This window comes from Catharus ustulatus, chromosome 15 (assembly GCF_009819885.2).
Source record: "Catharus ustulatus isolate bCatUst1 chromosome 15, bCatUst1.pri.v2, whole genome shotgun sequence".
Classification (NCBI taxonomy): domain Eukaryota; kingdom Metazoa; phylum Chordata; class Aves; order Passeriformes; family Turdidae; genus Catharus; species Catharus ustulatus.
In genome coordinates this window covers 2,599,292-2,619,207 of record NC_046235.1, presented here as the reverse complement: position 1 = coordinate 2,619,207, position 19,916 = coordinate 2,599,292, and the positions used below count along the sequence as shown (strand labels likewise).

General features: G+C 55.4%; 3 protein-coding genes across 3 annotated transcripts; all 3 read left to right on the top strand.

Moving 5' to 3' along the window:
• The first annotated feature begins 2,909 nt into the window (after positions 1–2,909).
• Positions 2,910–5,526, top strand: LOC117003311 (protocadherin alpha-2-like). The gene has a single exon (XM_033073170.1). It carries the CDS (start codon positions 2,910–2,912, stop codon positions 5,505–5,507), a length of 2,598 nt encoding a protein of 865 aa, XP_032929061.1. The 3' UTR covers positions 5,508–5,526.
• A 4,287-nt stretch (positions 5,527–9,813) lies between these two features.
• On the top strand, positions 9,814–12,460 carry LOC117003310 (protocadherin alpha-13-like). The gene has a single exon (XM_033073169.1). It carries the CDS (start codon positions 9,848–9,850, stop codon positions 12,443–12,445), a length of 2,598 nt encoding a protein of 865 aa, XP_032929060.1. The 5' UTR covers positions 9,814–9,847; the 3' UTR covers positions 12,446–12,460.
• A 4,288-nt stretch (positions 12,461–16,748) lies between these two features.
• Positions 16,749–19,605, top strand: LOC117003312 (protocadherin alpha-8-like). Its single transcript, XM_033073171.2, has one exon. The coding sequence runs from the start codon at positions 16,789–16,791 to the stop codon at positions 19,348–19,350; it is 2,562 nt and encodes an 853-aa protein (XP_032929062.1). The 5' UTR covers positions 16,749–16,788; the 3' UTR covers positions 19,351–19,605.
• The last annotated feature ends 311 nt before the right edge of the window (positions 19,606–19,916 follow it).

The window sequence follows — 19,916 nt, the reverse complement described above, 5'->3', positions numbered from 1 at the left end:
ACCTGCACTGCAGGCCAGCTCTGGTTTCAAGTGGCAAAATTCTCCCTCTGAACTGCCCTTGTGAGTGCTTTTGTGCTTTGGTATTTGCTGTGGTTCTCTTGATGCTATAAAGATATGTGGATTGGGATCAGAGCGGTCATAGCTCTAATTACAAAATCTTAATGAATTCTAAATGCAACTTTGTGTTGTTTGCAGCTGAGATTGCTGAAAAGGAGCAAAGCCTTGGTGGTGAGCAGGCAGGTGGGGAGAGCCTGCCAGATGCTGGGTGTCTTTGCTGCTCTCAGTGTGCTCTCTATGCCCAATCAGGAGGGAAGGTGAGGATGTACAAAGAATTGAATCACACACAGGGCAGAGTTTACAGCTGGGTCATCTTGCTGGGTTCTAGCAATGTTTAATATTTTGGCAGTGATCCTGCCTGTGGCACTCAACAGGGCCTAGACCCATGAGGTGGGGAGGGTGAGTTTGGGTGGGGAAGAGTTGCTGAAGACAAATGTGGGTACTGGGTAGAACACAATGTGTGTCATTGGGGAGGAGATATGGAGTTCTCATTTCACATGGCATGGGATAAAGAATAGAGGCAGCAAACCTCGTGAAATCCCATGTGCCTAGGGCTGCTCCCCTGGCATCCTGTCAGGACCTCCAGTAGTTCTGCATATTCTTGTGCTCTGTCCTTCCCTGTGACATTGCTGCTTGTGAGCCTACTTGCCATTAACACTTGATAACTGCTTTTATTTTGTGGACTGTTGTTGACCCAACAGAAAGTTATTGAAATTTGTATCATCACACCAGCCTGCTTGGAACATTACCTCGATTACTTCCCTGGTCTTGGTGTTGCTAGGAAGCCAAAGTTTCTGGTAACATGAAGGGACACCGTCCCTTACAACCAATACTCCTGCAGTTTCTTGTTCTGACAAAGCGAACAGCGATGCTGCAGGTGAGTTGCTGGTAGCTGAAGAAGGCGTGTGTGAGAGGCAAATGTACTTTGGTTCCTGTGCAGCTGTGGTATCTTCCTATGGGATCGACTGAATTGCCTGTGGGTTTGGAGCAGCACTGCCTGCTCTCTTTCCTTTCCTGTTGCTTCCTGGCACAGGATGAGCACGTGGAAGCAATGCCAGATGGAGAAGTGACATGAATGCATTGTTTGGGGTAGATGTTGTTGGGCATGCACAGATATTCTCATTGGCAGTGCTGTGGTGTTACATATGTGGCTGTGGCTGTGGAACATGAGTCAGAAGGAAGAGCTCCACGAGGACTACTCGGTATTTGTGATGTCATTGTGCTTTTGTGACGTTGGAGGAGCGTTGTGCTGGGCTGTGATGGGTTTGAATTCCCGAATGAGAGACTCGTCAGGGCTGTTTGGAATCGTTGGAGCCTCTTTCATTGGATGCCTCAGCAGCTTCTTTGGCTTTGTTGCCAGAGGTTGGTGGAACCTGTTCTGATGTAGCAGAGCTGTTCCTTGTCATCTGGCTGCCTTGCTGTGCTATTGCAGTTTGATGAGAGGACTGGAAGCTGGTGAGTGTGGCCTTTAATCTAATGGGCGGGGAATTTGCAGGTGCATGGGCGGGAGGTAAGCAGAAATATTCCTTGTTCCCTATGCACAGGGATAGGAGGTTGTAGGGATGAGAAATGAGCGCTCTGGTTTAAGTGTATAGCCGTGATATGTGACGGGGTGCTGTAGATAGCTTTAATATATTTTGTTGAAGGTAAAAAATGAACAACGTTATAAGCAGAAAATTTGGAGGGCAATGTCAAGGCGCAAAGAATGAAAAAGAAAACAAAGAGAAAGGAAGACAGAGGGCGAAAAAGAGCAAGGAAGTAGAAAGAAAGCGATACAAAATTTAAATATGGAATTTAAGAAATCAGTGTCAAAAAAAAGAATGAAATCTTTTCCCAAAGGACATTGACATAGTTCATTGTGAGAACGTGTAAAACCTTTTGGCTTATGAGAGAAAGGAGTACAACAAGGTGGAATCAGAAGAGGAGGGGGCAAAATAAGACAGGAAGGAGTAGGAAGGAGAAGATAGGAAAAAAATTAAGAAGGAAAGAGAGAAAACAGAAGGGGAAAAAAGAAGTAGCAAATGGAAGTAATGGAAATGAAATGGAAGAAAATGAAAAAGAAACCAAGGATTTTATGCAAGTATAAATAAAGCCAGAAGGAAATTAAGGAAGAAAAGGAGAGAACAATAGAAGTGACAACGCAGGAGATGACCACAACGCGCCTACCTCTGCCGACAGAGCTGGAGTCGGTACCAAACAGGACTCCATCATGGCCAGAGCATCGGGTTCTGGCGCTGATGACTCCGATCTTGATGGTCTGTGCCGCGGCGCCGGAGATTACTGACACCATTCAGGTAAGGATAAAAATAGTGGAGGATGGATAAAGAAGAGGAAGAGAGTAAAGAATGGGGAACGACAGGACAATGATGAAGAAGAAAGATAAGAGAAAAGACGGCGGAAAGGACAGAAAAGGGAAACGAAACGACTAAAAAGAGGGAATTGAATGAAAAAAGCAAAATGAAATCAGAAAGACAATGTTAGAACAACACATGTAGAATGGTCTGCAAGGGAATAGCGAGCGATACGAAAAATGAATGAGTAAGAATCAGAAATGGAAGAAACTGCGCAGCAGATGACCATTCACGGAGCAGAGGCAGATGCGATGTGGCGGATCGTGTGAGGCGGCGGAGCAGCGCACGGTGTCGCTGCAGGCTCAGGAACGGCGTGTGGGCGGCTCCGCCCCGGTGCGGCGGAGAGCCCGGCTGTGAGCGCGGGGGGGCGGCGCGGGCCGGGCAGCAGAGCCGGTGCGTCCGGGCGGCGGCGGGGAGCCGTGCGGGACCCGGGCCGGGGCCGGCGGGCACAGCAAGAGCGGCAGAGCTGCAGCGGCGGAGGCGAGAGCAGCGGCGGTAGGGATGGGCGAGTGTTGCTGTGCGGTGCTGCGGGTGCTGGTGATGCAGGCGGCCTGGGCGCTGGCGGGCGTGCAGGTGCGCTACTCGGTGCCGGAGGAAGCCAAGGCCGGCACGGTGGTGGGCCGTCTGGCGCAGGACCTGGGCCTGGAGGCGGGCGAGGCGGAGGCGCGGCGGCTGCGGCTGGTGGCGCAGGGCCGGCGGGCGAGCGTGGAGGTGAGCGGGGCGAGCGGCGCGCTGCTGGTGAGCTCGCGGCTCGACCGGGAGGAGCTGTGCGGCAAGAGCGCGCCGTGCGCGCTGCGCCTGGAGGTGCTGCTGGAGCGGCCGCTGCGCGTCTTCCATGTGCAGCTGGAGGTCACCGACATCAATGACAATGCCCCCATCTTCCCCGCCGCCCGCAAAAACCTCAGCATCGCGGAATCGTCTTTGCCGGGGTCTCGTTTCCCGCTGGAGGGCGCGTCGGATGCGGATATCGGAGCGAACGCGCAGCTCTCCTACACACTCAGCCCCAGCGAGCATTTTAGCTTGGAAGTCAAATCCAAAGATGAAAAAAAAAGCTCCGTGTTTCTGGTACTCACGAAATCTCTGGACCGCGAGACGATTCCCGTGCACCGGTTGGTGCTGACGGCGACTGACCGGGGCCGGCCGTCTCTGACAGGCACCATGGAGCTGGTGATCTCGGTGCTGGACGCAAACGACAACGCGCCCCAATTCAACCAGTCGGTGTACAAAGTGCAACTGCCGGAAAACACGGCCCCAGGTACTGTGTTTTTCCATCTAACCGCGACTGACAAAGACGAGGGAATTAATCAAGAAATACATTATTCTTTCAGCGACACGGTATCTGCCAATCTTCAAGAACTTTTCAAAATTGACGAAAAGTCGGGGGAAATACGGACAGCAGGGGAACTGGATTTCGAGGATCTTCAGTCATACGACCTGGAGATCGAAGCTAGAGATAAAGGAATACCTCCGCTGTCCGGTCACTGCAGCGTAGAACTCGAAGTGCTGGATGTGAACGACAACGCGCCGGAGGTGTGGGTGACGTCGCTGTCGGTGCCGGTGCCGGAGGACGCGTCGGTGGGGACGGTGGTGGCCCTGCTGAGCGTGTCGGACCGAGACTCGGGGGCGAACGGACGCGTGCGGTGCTGGGTGTGGCCGGCGGCGCCGTTCGGGCTGGAGGCGACTTTCGCGGGCTCGTACTCGCTGGTGCTGCGCGAGGCGCTGGACCGGGAGCGGGTGTCGGAGTACGAGGTGGAGGTGCGTGCGGAGGACGGCGGGGCGCCGGCGCTGGGCGCCAGGCGCGGGCTGCGGGTGCCGGTGTCGGACGTGAACGACAACGCGCCCTTGTTCGCGCAGGCCGTGTACACGGTGCTGGCGCGGGAGAACAACGCGGCGGGCGCGGAGCTGGCGCGGCTGTGGGCGCGAGACCCGGACGAGGCGGGCAACGGGCGCGTGAGCTACTCGGTGTGGGAGGGCGCGGCGGGCGGCGTTGGGGCCGCGGCTGGCAGCGGCTGGCGTGCGGCGTCGAGCTACGTGTCGGTGGACGCGGAGAGCGGGCGCGTGTGGGCGCTGCAGCCCTTGGACTACGAGGAGCTGCAGGTGCTGCAGTTCGAGGTGCGCGCGGTGGACGCGGGGGAGCCGCCGCTGTGCGGCAACGCCACGGTGCAGCTCTTCGTGCTGGACGAGAACGACAACGCGCCGGCGCTGCTGCCGCCCGCGGGCTCGGCGCCGGAGGCGGGCGCCGTGGCGGCCGAGGCAGCCTCCTCATCGTCGTCGTCGTCGTTTGTGGGGCCGGTGTCGGGGTCGGGCACGCTGTGGGCGTGGGCGGCGTGGGGGGCGCCGGCGGGCCAGGTGGTGGCCAAGATCCGCGCCGTGGACGCCGACTCGGGCTACAACGCGTGGCTGCGCTACGAGCTGTGGGAGCCGCGGGCCAAGGGCCCGTTCCGCGTGGGGCTCTACAGCGGCGAGGTGAGCACGGCGCGGCCGCTGGACGAGGCGGACGGCGCTCGCCACACGCTGCTGATCGTCGTGCGCGACCACGGCGAGCCGGCGCGCTCGGCCACGGCCACGCTCAGCGTGTCGCTGCTCGAGGCCAACGAGGCGGCGCTGGCCGCGGGATCCTCGGCGTCGTCGTCACGGTCAGGGTCGCGGTCGGCGGTGGGCGTGGATGTGGGCGGTGCTGCGGCCAGCGCGGCGACCAACGTGTGGCTGGTGGTGGCGATCTGCGCCGTGTCGAGCCTGTTCCTGCTGGCGCTGGTGCTGTACGGGGCGTCGCGCTGGGCGCCGCGGGCGGCCGTGCTCTCGGGGCCCGGGCCCACGACGCTCGTGTGCGCCAGCGAAGTGGGCAGCTGGTCGTACTCGCAGCGCCACAGCCGCAGCCTGTGTGTGGCGGACGGCGCGGCCAAGAGCGACCTCATGGTTTTCAGCCCCAACTTCCCTCCGCCGCCGCCCGGCGCCGCGCCCAAGGACACGCAGCCGGAGCCCTCCGCTCTCCTCCACACGGTCAGTGACACTGCCTTATTTAAATCTGTCCCTTTCCTCCGCCTCCTCTGTTCTCCTCTGCTCGTTCTCTCCCACCCCCTGGGTAGTTCTTCCTCGTAACGAGACTCCGCTCCCGCTATCTGAAGGCAGTGGGTGTTTAAGGGTATTAAAGGGACATTTCCATCTGCCGCTGTGTCCTCCCGGATTTCGCAATTTGTTGTTATGTGGAAGCAGAAATAAAGTATCATGGCATCCCGGAGCACTCACCATGCACAGCTGAGGGTTGCTAGGTTGGGCAGGAGTTGTACTCTAGAATGAAATCAGTGCCAGTTTCAGTGAGGGGTGCCCCGAGTTGTCAGCTTTGCTAGCAACTTTATTGTATGTATTGTTTCACTGTGAGCTTGGTGCAGGAATACGAAACACATTGTTGTGTTAACAGTCCCTCGATCACTTCGTATTGACTTAATGGCTTTGCTGACTTCTGACCATGTTGGTATTAGGTGTGGATTCTTATTGAAATCTGTCCTTTTCATTTTCCTTGCACGAGATGAGATAGAAAATTAAACTTGGGACTTCAAATAATTGGGTCCCTGTGGGACCAACAATTCTGCATTTAGGTTCTATCAGACTCATTAAGAAAATATGAAATGCAATATGGACCTTTAGTGTCATCCTTTTTCCTTCCATCTTTTTTGCCCTTGTTTGCGAGAAGGAAACTGTAGCATGTTTATTAAAGTGATTGAGGCAGTGGCAAAATAAGAATAAGGATTTTTTTATGTGACCTTGAGCAGAGGGAAAAGTTACCGAAGGAAGTTGAGATTCTTGGTGAAGTCCATGGGCCATGTCTTTAGAGAGGAATGAGTGATGGTGTGGTTGTCTTGAGAACTCATAAAAAGTACCTATGATGAATGAAGGAGACCTGGAGAAAACTGTGAGGTAGGAGGAGTGCAGATTCCTTCTACTGGGATCCATTGCAAGGCTCTAATGTTGTGCAGATGGAGGCTTTGTGGACTTTGAGATACTGTGTGGTATTGAAATGACAACAAATCCCTTGGGTGATGAGAATCTCCTCCACAGGATGTAATTTGTACTTCTGCATCACTACTGTACAAAATGTGTTGGTCAGAGGAAACTCAATGCTGAATATTGTTTGATAAAGCACTTCCCTCTTCTTTTGAGAAGGGCATTGTTGGAGGGCAGGATTTCAACTCGCTGGAGTTCCTGTGTAGAGGTGCACATCTGGAGCAGCTTCCTCATGTCTTGGTTTTGAGATGATGGCTCCTTTCTCCTTGTCAAGTGGCATTGGCAGGGGGATGTGATGGGGAGGAGGTTACAATGTGTGTGTGCCACATTTCTTCAACCTGAGCCTTGCAGGATCAGCCTCAGTAGAAATGGGGTGTCCCCTTGTCATGCTCAACGCTGATACCTGCACAAGCACAGCAAACCTTCCAGAGCAGACCAGCTCTAATATTATCATAGAAATTCTATTGCCACATTCTCCCTCACAATTGATATTTTGAGTGTGCTTGTGCTTCAGCATTTGGTGTGGTTCTCTCAAGACCAAATTGCCCTGGACCAGGATCAGAGCTTTCACTCTGATCATAGAGTTTTAAACATCTCTCATGTGTAGTTCTGTGGTGAGAACACACCAGTTCCAGGTGAGATTGCTGAAAAAGCATAGAACATTTAGTGTGAATGTCACGGAGACATTCTGCCAGACATTTTGTGGTTTTGCATCCTTTCTTAACTTCTTTGTGCAGATTGTGATGGAAGGTGGGGATGTGTGAAGGCTGGACCGTGCTCAGAGTGAGTTTTTTTGCTGGGCCAAGGAGTTGTGGTGGGGCGGTTTGGCTGCTGTAGCTGGAATTCTCCAAGTGGCATGGAATATTGCTTGGTTCTTCTGTCATGGGGAGGGTGAGTTTGCGTGGAGAAGTTTCTTTACTGAGGAAATGTTGATGCTGTGTAGCATTAGCCCGATCACTGGGAAAGAAAGCTCCAGCTGCTCAGCTAGAGATTAATTTCCCAGAGCTTGGGATAGAGGATTCCACTGGAAAACCCTGAGAATTCCTCTCTGTCCCTTGAGGTTGCTGGCCTGGGATCCTCTGAGGTCCTTCTGCAGTCCTGTGTATCCTTGGTATTCTCCTTACTCTTCCTGCCAGATGTGAAGACATCTACCCTAGAAAACTCAGAGCGCTTGCTTTTGAAAATACAATGTTGGTGAAACAGCAGCATTTCCAAATATCAGTCTTGCTTTGTCAGCCTTTTGTAAAACTCTCCTTGTTTACATCTCTGCTCTGGTCTTGATAGGGAATGGGAAAATTTCAGTCCATAATCAGCAAGTCTCCAGACCTGGTATTTTGATATGGTGTAATGGGATCTTCTAGATTTCTTCTCGTATTTTACAAAAAAGATTCTTCTTTTGCATTGTCAATGCGTTGGTAACAGTGGATAAAATGTGAAGTGGTGAATTTTTGCTGCTGTCAGGTTCAGAGTTTGCAGCTGTTGACCATCAGTATGAGGGATGGATTTTCCAGTCTTCTAAACTGAGTTTGACGTTGTGAGAATATCCTTACATTTGCCGGATCTCTCCTGTTTTACATGTGAGAAAAGTGCATGAAGTGCATTGTGCTCTGCACAGTGATTTAGTGGTTTTTGCTGAATGTGGGTAATTTCCCCCTATTCATCTTCCTCTGAAATCTCTGATAACATTAAAAGAAATGTTTCAGAACCAGTTGACTCCCTTGAAAGTAAATGTTTTCTGAAGAAGGAGCCCGGGATGCTTCAGGTAAGTTGCTGTTCCCGAAGGATGAGTCTGAAGGACAGTTGTACCTTTATGTATCTTTGGTCATGGATTCATCATTTTGGATTGTCCAAGTGTACCTGGATTTGGAGTTGGACTTGATGATCCTTATGGATGCCTCCCAGTTTAAAAAGTTCTGTAATTCCTTTACTGGATCAGCAGAGCACCACTGCCTCCTCTCCTTTCTGTCTTCTTTGTCCAGACACAGCACAAATAAATACCAGAAGCACGGATGCAAAAGTGACCCTAAAACATTTCTCAGAGTGGTTATGTTGGGAGTCGGGAGTGTGTTCCCAGAGCAAATGACACAGATAAAACGACTCTGTTGCCTTTGCCGTGTGGATCAGGCTACACAGAGGCATTTCAAGAGGGAAATGCTGGACATGGTTGCTGTGTGTTTCTGACTGGCCTGCCTGCAGTATGAAGACAGAAATTTCCATTTATCATGCAGGTTGCAAATGAGGCATCATATGAAGAGTATTTGCAGCTGTGGTTGTTCTGTATTTTTTCACTGTTCAGGAAGGATTGTTGTGCTTGGCCGTGATGGTTTCATCCCTGAAGAACAGATTGCCCTGTGTTGTTTGTGCTTAGTGAATTCTGTTTGCACTAAGATAAAAGTGCCTAGGGATTTGGCCTGGTTTTCAGAGAGCTGTGAATTCTTTCCCTGAAGAGAGTGGGACCTGAAGACTGTGGTTTCCTTGCAGAAGGTGAGGTGAAAGATCACTGTGTCAGCCTGGCATAAACCGGAAAGGAGCAGGAAGTTTGTTCCTTGAGTGGAGAGATGAAAGAACACAGCAGAGAGGAACGGGAACTGTTCCACGTGGCGTGTTCGTGCTTCATGGGGAGGGTGATGTAATCACTTGTAACGATACATTGATTAGTGAGACAAAGAAGAAGGAAAGAGAGAAGACGAGTGTGTGTGGTATAAGGACAGTGAAGAGAAGGAAGGGAGGATTCCAGTAAAGACGGGAGAGTTTACTGATATGCCACAGATGCTCTCACTGTACACAAGGAAGGAAGGAGAACAAGAAAGGAGGACATAAGTTGAGTGAGAGAATAGAACAGAAATACAGAAGATGCTATGAAGGAAGTAAGTAAGAATGGAAGAAGACAAAGGAAACAACAGCAAAGGAGATAAGCGGTACGCAAGGAGCTTACCTGTAGAGGCTGGGTGAACCTGATTCTTAACAGTCTCTGCCTGGATTAGAATATTCTGCGGTGTGAAACTAATGCCACGTAAATCGAGTTGGTGCATCGGCTTGTTTTTTCTTCTGTCTGGATCCGGAGGCTTCATGCGAGTTACAAGAAGGGGTAAAGAAGAGGGAACAGGAGAAAAAAAAAAAAAAGCAAGCAATCGGAGGAATAAACTGAAAGACGAATACGGTTGGAAGAGAAAAAGCAGAGGAGCAGGCCATGACGATCGTGTGAGGCGGCGGAGCAGCGCACGGTGTCGCTGCAGGCTCAGGAACGGCGTGTGGGCGGCTCCGCCCCGGTGCGGCGGAGAGCCCGGCTGTGAGCGCGGGGGGGCGGCGCGGGCCGGGCAGCAGAGCCGGTGCGTCCGGGCGGCGGCGGGGAGCCGTGCGGGGCCCGGGCCGGGGCCGGCGGGCACAGCAAGAGCGGCAGAGCTGCAGCGGCGGAGGCGAGAGCAGCGGCGGTAGGGATGGGCGAGCGTTGTTGTTCGATGCTGCGGGTACTGGTGCTGCAGGCGGCCTGGGCGCTGGCGGGCGGGCAGGTGCGCTACTCGGTGCCGGAGGAAGCCAAGGCCGGCACGGTGGTGGGCCGTCTGGCGCAGGACCTGGGCCTGGAGGCGGGCGAGGCGGAGGCGCGGCGGCTGCGGCTGGTGGCGCAGGGCCGGCGGGCGAGCGTGGAGGTGAGCGGGGCGAGCGGCGCGCTGCTGGTGAGCTCGCGGCTCGACCGGGAGGAGCTGTGCGGCAAGAGCGCGCCGTGCGCGCTGCGCCTGGAGGTGCTGCTGGAGCGGCCGCTGCGCGTCTTCCATGTGCAGCTGGAGGTCACCGACATCAATGACAATGCCCCCATCTTCCCCGCCGCCCGAAAAAACCTCAGCATCGCGGAGTCATCTGTGCCGGGGTCTCGTTTCCCGCTGGAGGGCGCGTCGGATGCGGATATCGGAGTGAACGCGCAGCTCTCCTACACACTCAGTCCCAGCGAGCACTTCTCTCTGGATTTACAGAAGTCTGGTGAGAGAAATATTGAACCTGAACTTGTATTAACGAAATCTCTGGACCGCGAGACGATTCCCGTGCACCAGTTGGTGCTGACAGCGACTGACGGGGGCCGGCCGTCTCTGACAGGCACCATGGAACTGGTGATCTCAGTGCTGGACGCAAACGACAACGCGCCCCAGTTCAACCAGTCGGTGTATAAAGTGCAGCTTCCGGAGAACGCTACAGAGGGGACGCTGGTGACGCGGGTTAATGCCGCAGACCCGGACGAAGGAACTAACAGTGAGGTGACGTATGCCGTGACGAACTTCATTCCTCCGAGTGGACGAGATGTGATTTCCATCAATCCCAAGACAGGGGAGATTCATCTCACGGGGTGTCTAGACTTCGAAGAAGTCAATGTATTTGATTTTCGTATTGAAGCGAGAGACCATGGAGCACCCTCGCTGTCGGGTCACTGCAAGGTGGAGCTGGCGGTGCTGGATGTGAACGACAACGCGCCGGAGGTGTGGGTGACGTCGCTGTCGGTGCCGGTGCCGGAGGACGCGTCGGTGGGGACGGTGGTGGCCCTGCTGAGCGTGTCGGACCGAGACTCGGGGGCGAACGGACGCGTGCGGTGCTGGGTGTGGCCGGCGGCGCCGTTCGGGCTGGAGGCGACGTTCGCGGGCTCGTACTCGCTGGTGCTGCGCGAGGCGCTGGACCGGGAGCGGGTGTCGGAGTACGAGGTGGAGGTGCGTGCGGAGGACGGCGGGGCGCCGGCGCTGGGCGCCAGGCGCGGGCTGCGGGTGCCGGTGTCGGACGTGAACGACAACGCGCCCTTGTTCGCGCAGGCCGTGTACACGGTGCTGGCGCGGGAGAACAACGCGGCGGGCGCGGAGCTGGCGCGGCTGTGGGCGCGAGACCCGGACGAGGCGGGCAACGGGCGCGTGAGCTACTCGGTGTGGGAGGGCGCGGCGGGCGGCGTTGGGGCCGCGGCTGGCAGCGGCTGGCGTGCGGCGTCGAGCTACGTGTCGGTGGACGCGGAGAGCGGGCGCGTGTGGGCGCTGCAGCCCTTGGACTACGAGGAGCTGCAGGTGCTGCAGTTCGAGGTGCGCGCGGTGGACGCGGGGGAGCCGCCGCTGTGCGGCAACGCCACGGTGCAGCTCTTCGTGCTGGACGAGAACGACAACGCGCCGGCGCTGCTGCCGCCCGCGGGCTCGGCGCCGGAGGCGGGTGCCGTGGCGGCCGAGGCAGCCTCGTCATCGTCGTCGTCGTCGTTTGTGGGGCCGGTGTCGGGGTCGGGCACGCTGTGGGCGTGGGCGGCGTGGGGGGCGCCGGCGGGCCAGGTGGTGGCCAAGATCCGCGCCGTGGACGCCGACTCGGGCTACAACGCGTGGCTGCGCTACGAGCTGTGGGAGCCGCGGGCCAAGGGCCCGTTCCGCGTGGGGCTCTACAGCGGCGAGGTGAGCACGGCGCGGCCGCTGGACGAGGCGGATGGACCTCGCCACACGCTGCTGATCGTCGTGCGCGACCACGGCGAGCCGGCGCGCTCGGCCACGGCCACGCTCAGCGTGTCGCTGCTCGAGGCCAACGAGGCGGCGCTGGCCGCGGGATCCTCGGCGTCGTCGTCACGGTCAGGGTCGCGGTCGGCGGTGGGCGTGGATGTGGGCGGTGCTGCGGCCAGCGCGGCGACCAACGTGTGGCTGGTGGTGGCGATCTGCGCCGTGTCGAGCCTGTTCCTGCTGGCGCTGGTGCTGTACGGGGCGTCGCGCTGGGCGCCGCGGGCGGCCGTGCTCTCGGGGCCCGGGCCCACGACGCTCGTGTGCGCCAGCGAAGTGGGCAGCTGGTCGTACTCGCAGCGCCACAGCCGCAGCCTGTGTGTGGCGGACGGCGCGGCCAAGAGCGACCTCATGGTTTTCAGCCCCAACTTCCCTCCGCCGCCGCCCGGCGCCGCGCCCAAGGACACGCAGCCGGAGCCCTCCGCTCTCCTCCACACGGTCAGTGACACTGCCTTATTTAAATCTGTCCCTTTCCTCCGCCTCCTCTGTTCTCCTCTGCTCGTTCTCTCCCACCCCCTGGGTAGTTCTTCCTCGTAACGAGACTCCGCTCCCGCTATCTGAAGGCAGTGGGTGTTTAAGGGTATTAAAGGGACATTTCCATCTGCCGCTGTGTCCTCCCGGATTTCGCAATTTGTTGTTATGTGGAAGCAGAAATAAAGTATCATGGCATCCCGGAGCACTCACCATGCACAGCTGAGGGTTGCTAGGTTGGGCAGGAGTTGTACTCTAGAATGAAATCAGTGCCAGTTTCAGTGAGGGGTGCCCCGAGTTGTCAGCTTTGCTAGCAACTTTATTGTATGTATTGTTTCACTGTGAGCTTGGTGCAGGAATACGAAACACATTGTTGTGTTAACAGTCCCTCGATCACTTCGTATTGACTTAATGGCTTTGCTGACTTCTGACCATGTTGGTATTAGGTGTGGATTCTTATTGAAATCTGTCCTTTTCATTTTCCTTGCACGAGATGAGATAGAAAATTAAACTTGGGACTTCAAATAATTGGGTCCCTGTGGGACCAACAATTCTGCATTTAGGTTCTATCAGACTCATTAAGAAAATATGAAATGCAATATGGACCTTTAGTGTCATCCTTTTTCCTTCCATCTTTTTTGCCCTTGTTTGCGAGAAGGAAACTGTAGCATGTTTATTAAAGTGATTGAGGCAGTGGCAAAATAAGAATAAGGATTTTTTTATGTGACCTTGAGCAGAGGGAAAAGTTACCGAAGGAAGTTGAGATTCTTGGTGAAGTCCATGGGCCATGTCTTTAGAGAGGAATGAGTGATGGTGTGGTTGTCTTGAGAACTCATAAAAAGTACCTATGATGAATGAAGGAGACCTGGAGAAAACTGTGAGGTAGGAGGAGTGCAGATTCCTTCTGCTGGGATCCATTGCAAGGCTCTAATGTTGTGCAGATGGAGGCTTTGTGGACTTTGAGATACTGTGTGGTATTGAAATGACAACAAATCCCTTGGGTGATGAGAATCTCCTCCACAGGATGTAATTTGTACTTCTGCATCACTACTGTACAAAATGTGTTGGTCAGAGGAAACTCAATGCTGAATATTGTTTGATAAAGCACTTCCCTCTTCTTTTGAGAAGGGCATTGTTGGAGGGCAGGATTTCAACTCGCTGGAGTTCCTGTGTAGAGGTGCACATCTGGAGCAGCTTCCTCATGTCTTGGTTTTGAGATGATGGCTCCTTTCTCCTTGTCAAGTGGCATTGGCAGGGGGATGTGATGGGGAGGAGGTTACAATGTGTGTGTGCCACATTTCTTCAACCTGAGCCTTGCAGGATCAGCCTCAGTAGAAATGGGGTGTCCCCTTGTCATGCTCAACGCTGATACCTGCACAAGCACAGCAAACCTTCCAGAGCAGACCAGCTCTAATATTATCATAGAAATTCTATTGCCACATTCTCCCTCACAATTGATATTTTGAGTGTGCTTGTGCTTCAGCATTTGGTGTGGTTCTCTCAAGACCAAATTGCCCTGGACCAGGATCAGAGCTTTCACTCTGATCATAGAGTTTTAAACATCTCTCATGTGTAGTTCTGTGGTGAGAACACACCAGTTCCAGGTGAGATTGCTGAAAAAGCATAGAACATTTAGTGTGAATGTCACGGAGACATTCTGCCAGACATTTTGTGGTTTTGCATCCTTTCTTAACTTCTTTGTGCAGATTGTGATGGAAGGTGGGGATGTGTGAAGGCTGGACCGTGCTCAGAGTGAGTTTTTTTTGCTGGGCCAAGGAGTTGTGGTGGGGCGGTTTGGCTGCTGTAGCTGGAATTCTCCAAGTGGCATGGAATATTGCTTGGTTCTTCTGTCATGGGGAGGGTGAGTTTGCGTGGAGAAGTTTCTTTACTGAGGAAATGTTGATGCTGTGTAGCATTAGCCTGATCACTGGGAAAGAAAGCTCCAGCTGCTCAGCTAGAGATTAATTTCCCAGAGCTTGGGATAGAGGATTCCACTGGAAAACCCTGAGAATTCCCCTCTGTCCCTTGAGGTTGCTGGCCTGGGATCCTCTGAGGTCCTTCTGCAGTCCTGTGTATCCTTGGTATTCTCCTTACTCTTCCTGCCAGATGTGAAGACATCTACCCTAGAAAACTCAGAGCGCTTGCTTTTGAAAATACAATGTTGGTGAAACAGCAGCATTTCCAAATATCAGTCTTGCTTTGTCAGCCTTTTGTAAAACTCTCCTTGTTTACATCTCTGCTCTGGTCTTGATAGGGAATGGGAAAATTTCAGTCCATAATCAGCAAGTCTCCAGACCTGGTATTTTGATATGGTGTAATGGGATCTTCTAGATTTCTTCTCGTATTTTACAAAAAAGATTCTTCTTTTGCATTGTCAATGCGTTGGTAACAGTGGATAAAATGTGAAGTGGTGAATTTTTGCTGCTGTCAGGTTCAGAGTTTGCAGCTGTTGACCATCAGTATGAGGGATGGATTTTCCAGTCTTCTAAACTGAGTTTGACGTTGTGAGAATATCCTTACATTTGCCGGATCTCTCCTGTTTTACATGTGAGAAAAGTGCATGAAGTGCATTGTGCTCTGCACAGTGATTTAGTGGTTTTTGCTGAATGTGGGTAATTTCCCCCTATTCATCTTCCTCTGAAATCTCTGATAACATTAAAAGAAATGTTTCAGAACCAGTTGACTCCCTTGAAAGTAAATGTTTTCTGAAGAAGGAGCCCGGGATGCTTCAGGTAAGTTGCTGTTCCCGAAGGATGAGTCTGAAGGACAGTTGTACCTTTATGTATCTTTGGTCATGGATTCATCATTTTGGATTGTCCAAGTGTACCTGGATTTGGAGTTGGACTTGATGATCCTTATGGATGCCTCCCAGTTTAAAAAGTTCTGTAATTCCTTTACTGGATCAGCAGAGCACCACTGCCTCCTCTCCTTTCTGTCTTCTTTGTCCAGACACAGCACAAATAAATACCAGAAGCACGGATGCAAAAGTGACCCTAAAACATTTCTCAGAGTGGTTATGTTGGGAGTCGGGAGTGTGTTCCCAGAGCAAATGACACAGATAAAACGACTCTGTTGCCTTTGCCGTGTGGATCAGGCTACACAGAGGCATTTCAAGAGGGAAATGCTGGACATGGTTGCTGTGTGTTTCTGACTGGCCTGCCTGCAGTATGAAGACAGAAATTTCCATTTATCATGCAGGTTGCAAATGAGGCATCATATGAAGAGTATTTGCAGCTGTGGTTGTTCTGTATTTTTTCACTGTTCAGGAAGGATTGTTGTGCTTGGCCGTGATGGTTTCATCCCTGAAGAACAGATTGCCCTGTGTTGTTTGTGCTTAGTGAATTCTGTTTGCACTAAGATAAAAGTGCCTAGGGATTTGGCCTGGTTTTCAGAGAGCTGTGAATTCTTTCCCTGAAGAGAGTGGGACCTGAAGACTGTGGTTTCCTTGCAGAAGGTGAGGTGAAAGATCACTGTGTCAGCCTGGCATAAACCGGAAAGGAGCAGGAAGTTTGTTCCTTGAGTGGAGAGATGAAAGAACACAGCAGAGAGGAACGGGAACTGTTCCACGTGGCGTGTTCGTGCTTCATGGGGAGGGTGATGTAATCACTTGTAACGATACATTGATTAGTGAGACAAAGAAGAAGGAAAGAGAGAAGACGAGTGTGTGTGGTATAAGGACAGTGAAGAGAAGGAAGGGAGGATTCCAGTAAAGACGGGAGAGTTTACTGATATGCCACAGATGCTCTCACTGTACACAAGGAAGGAAGGAGAACAAGAAAGGAGGACATAAGTTGAGTGAGAGAATAGAACAGAAATACAGAAGATGCTATGAAGGAAGTAAGTAAGAATGGAAGAAGACAAAGGAAACAACAGCAAAGGAGATAAGCGGTACGCAAGGAGCTTACCTGTAGAGGCTGGGTGAACCTGATTCTTAACAGTCTCTGCCTGGATTAGAATATTCTGCGGTGTGAAACTAATGCCACGTAAATCGAGTTGGTGCATCGGCTTGTTTTTTCTTCTGTCTGGATCCGGAGGCTTCATGCGAGTTACAAGAAGGGGTAAAGAAGAGGGAACAGGAGAAAAAAAAAAAAAAAAGCAAGCAATCGGAGGAATAAACTGAAAGACGAATACGGTTGGAAGAGAAAAAGCAGAGGAGCAGGCCATGACGATCGTGTGAGGCGGCGGAGCAGCGCACGGTGTCGCTGCAGGCTCAGGAACGGCGTGTGGGCGGCTCCGCCCCGGTGCGGCGGAGAGCCCGGCTGTGAGCGCGGGGGGGCGGCGCGGGCCGGGCAGCAGAGCCGGTGCGTCCGGGCGGCGGCGGGGAGCCGTGCGGGGCCCGGGCCGGGGCCGGCGGGCACAGCAAGAGCGGCAGAGCTGCAGCGGCGGAGGCGAGAGCAGCGGCGGTAGGGATGGGCGAGCGTTGCTGTGCGATGCTGCGGGTGCTGGTGCTGCAGGCGGCCTGGGCGCTGGCGGGCGGGCAGGTGCGCTACTCGGTGCCGGAGGAAGCCAAGGCCGGCACGGTGGTGGGCCGTCTGGCGCAGGACCTGGGCCTGGAGGCGGGCGAGGCGGAGGCGCGGCGGCTGCGGCTGGTGGCGCAGGGCCGGCGGGCGAGCGTGGAGGTGAGCGGGGCGAGCGGCGCGCTGCTGGTGAGCTCGCGGCTCGACCGGGAGGAGCTGTGCGGCAAGAGCGCGCCGTGCGCGCTGCGCCTGGAGGTGCTGCTGGAGCGGCCGCTGCGCGTCTTCCATGTGCAGCTGGAGGTCACCGACATCAACGACAATGCCCCCATCTTCCCCGCCGCCCGAAAAAACCTCAGCATCGCGGAATCGTCTTTGCCGGGATCTCGTTTCCCTCTGGAGGGCGCGTCGGATGCGGATATCGGAGCGAACGCGCAGCTCTCCTACACACTCAGCCCCAGCGAGCACTTCTCTCTGGATTTACAAAAATCTAATGAACGAAATCTTATACCCGAACTGGTATTAACGAAATCTCTGGACCGCGAGACGATTCCCGTGCACCGGTTGGTGCTGACGGCGACTGACGGGGGCCGGCCGTCTCTGACAGGCACCATGGAGCTGGTGATCTCAGTGCTGGATGCGAACGACAACGCGCCCCAGTTTAACCAGTCGGTGTATAAAGTGCAGCTTCTGGAGAACTCTACAGAGGGGACCCTTGTGGTGAGGGTGAATGCCACGGATGTGGACGAGGGAAGTAACAGTGAAGTGACCTATGCCGTGACGAACTTCATTCCCGCGAGTGGACGAGATGTGATTACCGTCAATTCGAACACCGGGGAGATTCACCTCACCGGCGCTCTAGACTTCGAAGAAGTCAGTGTATTTGATTTTCGTATTGAAGCGAGAGACCAAGGCACACCTCCACTATCCAGTCACTGCAGCGTGGAGCTGGAGGTGCTGGACGTGAACGACAACGCGCCGGAGGTGTGGGTGACGTCGCTGTCGGTGCCGGTGCCGGAGGACGCGTCGGTGGGGACGGTGGTGGCCCTGCTGAGCGTGTCGGACCGAGACTCGGGGGCGAACGGACGCGTGCGGTGCTGGGTGTGGCCGGCGGCGCCGTTCGGGCTGGAGGCGACGTTCGCGGGCTCGTACTCGCTGGTGCTGCGCGAGGCGCTGGACCGGGAGCGGGTGTCGGAGTACGAGGTGGAGGTGCGTGCGGAGGACGGCGGGGCGCCGGCGCTGGGCGCCAGGCGCGGGCTGCGGGTGCCAGTGTCGGACGTGAACGACAACGCGCCCTTGTTCGCGCAGGCCGTGTACACGGTGCTGGCGCGGGAGAACAACGCGGCGGGCGCGGAGCTGGCGCGGCTGTGGGCGCGAGACCCGGACGAGGCGGGCAACGGGCGCGTGAGCTACTCGGTGTGGGAGGGCGCGGCGGGCGGCGTTGGGGCCGCGGCTGGCAGCGGCTGGCGTGCGGCGTCGAGCTACGTGTCGGTGGACGCGGAGAGCGGGCGCGTGTGGGCGCTGCAGCCCTTGGACTACGAGGAGCTGCAGGTGCTGCAGTTCGAGGTGCGCGCGGTGGACGCGGGGGAGCCGCCGCTGTGCGGCAACGCCACGGTGCAGCTCTTCGTGCTGGACGAGAACGACAACGCGCCGGCGCTGCTGCCGCCCGCGGGCTCGGCGCCGGAGGCGGGCGCCGTGGCGGCCGAGGCAGCCTCCTCATCGTCGTCGTCGTCGTTTGTGGGGCCGGTGTCGGGGTCGGGCACGCTGTGGGCGTGGGCGGCGTGGGGGGCGCCGGCGGGCCAGGTGGTGGCCAAGATCCGCGCCGTGGACGCCGACTCGGGCTACAACGCGTGGCTGCGCTACGAGCTGTGGGAGCCGCGGGCCAAGGGCCCGTTCCGCGTGGGGCTCTACAGCGGCGAGGTGAGCACGGCGCGGCCGCTGGACGAGGCGGATGGACCTCGCCACACGCTGCTGATCGTCGTGCGCGACCACGGCGAGCCGGCGCGCTCGGCCACGGCCACGCTCAGCGTGTCGCTGCTCGAGGCCAACGAGGCGGCGCTGGCCGCGGGATCCTCGGCGTCGTCGTCACGGTCAGGGTCGCGGTCGGCGTTGGGCGTGGATGTGGGCGGTGCTGCGGCCAGCGCGGCGACCAACGTGTGGCTGGTGGTGGCGATCTGCGCCGTGTCGAGCCTGTTCCTGCTGGCGCTGGTGCTGTACGGGGCGTCGCGCTGGGCGCCGCGGGCGGCCGTGCTCTCGGGGCCCGGACCCACGACGCTCGTGTGCGCCAGCGAAGTGGGCAGCTGGTCGTACTCGCAGCGCCACAGCCGCAGCCTGTGCGTGGCGGACGGCGCGGCCAAGAGCGACCTCATGGTTTTCAGCCCCAACTTCCCTCCGCCGCCGCCCGGCGCCGCGCCCAAGGACACGCAGCCGGAGCCCTCCGCTCTCCTCCACACGGTCAGTGACACTGCCTTGCTCTCCTTTGTTCTTTCAGAGACGCTTGCTCCCCTCTCTGCCTAGGCTCTACCTCCGGCTTTTGCAGTTGCGGTTTGGAGCCGGGCTCCACCCCCTTGGCTAGAGAGCGATCGATGCTTGGCGAGCGCTTAAAGCTGTCCAGTCTGCCTCTGCATCAGCCACCAGAATCACCCGGCTCCTGCTCTCATACTGAGGTGATGGAGGGTGTGTAGTGTAAATAAATGCATTAGCGCAGTCCTCGGCAGGTATTACAGAGCAGGTATCCCTAGGTGTGGCTTTCTCTTATGGCTTGGAGTTCTCCCGTAAAATGAAATCATTGTCCCTTGCGATAAGTGGTGTCCCGCGGGTTCAGCTTTGCATAATATGCGTCTGTTCTCTGGTGTTGGCACTGGACCTCATTTCACGCGTGTAAAGACATTCAGGCTGTATGTTGATAGTTCCCAGGCGTTGGTGCACAGTCCTGTATTTAGGTTTTGTTTCCTATCAAATTGCCTTCTTTCACTTTGATTCTGCTCTTTACCGATGTGATGCAGTGTGAAAATTGGGACTTTATCATTTTGTCCGTCAGTAGAAGAATCATGGGTTACATTTGGTTCTAACGCTAGAGACGT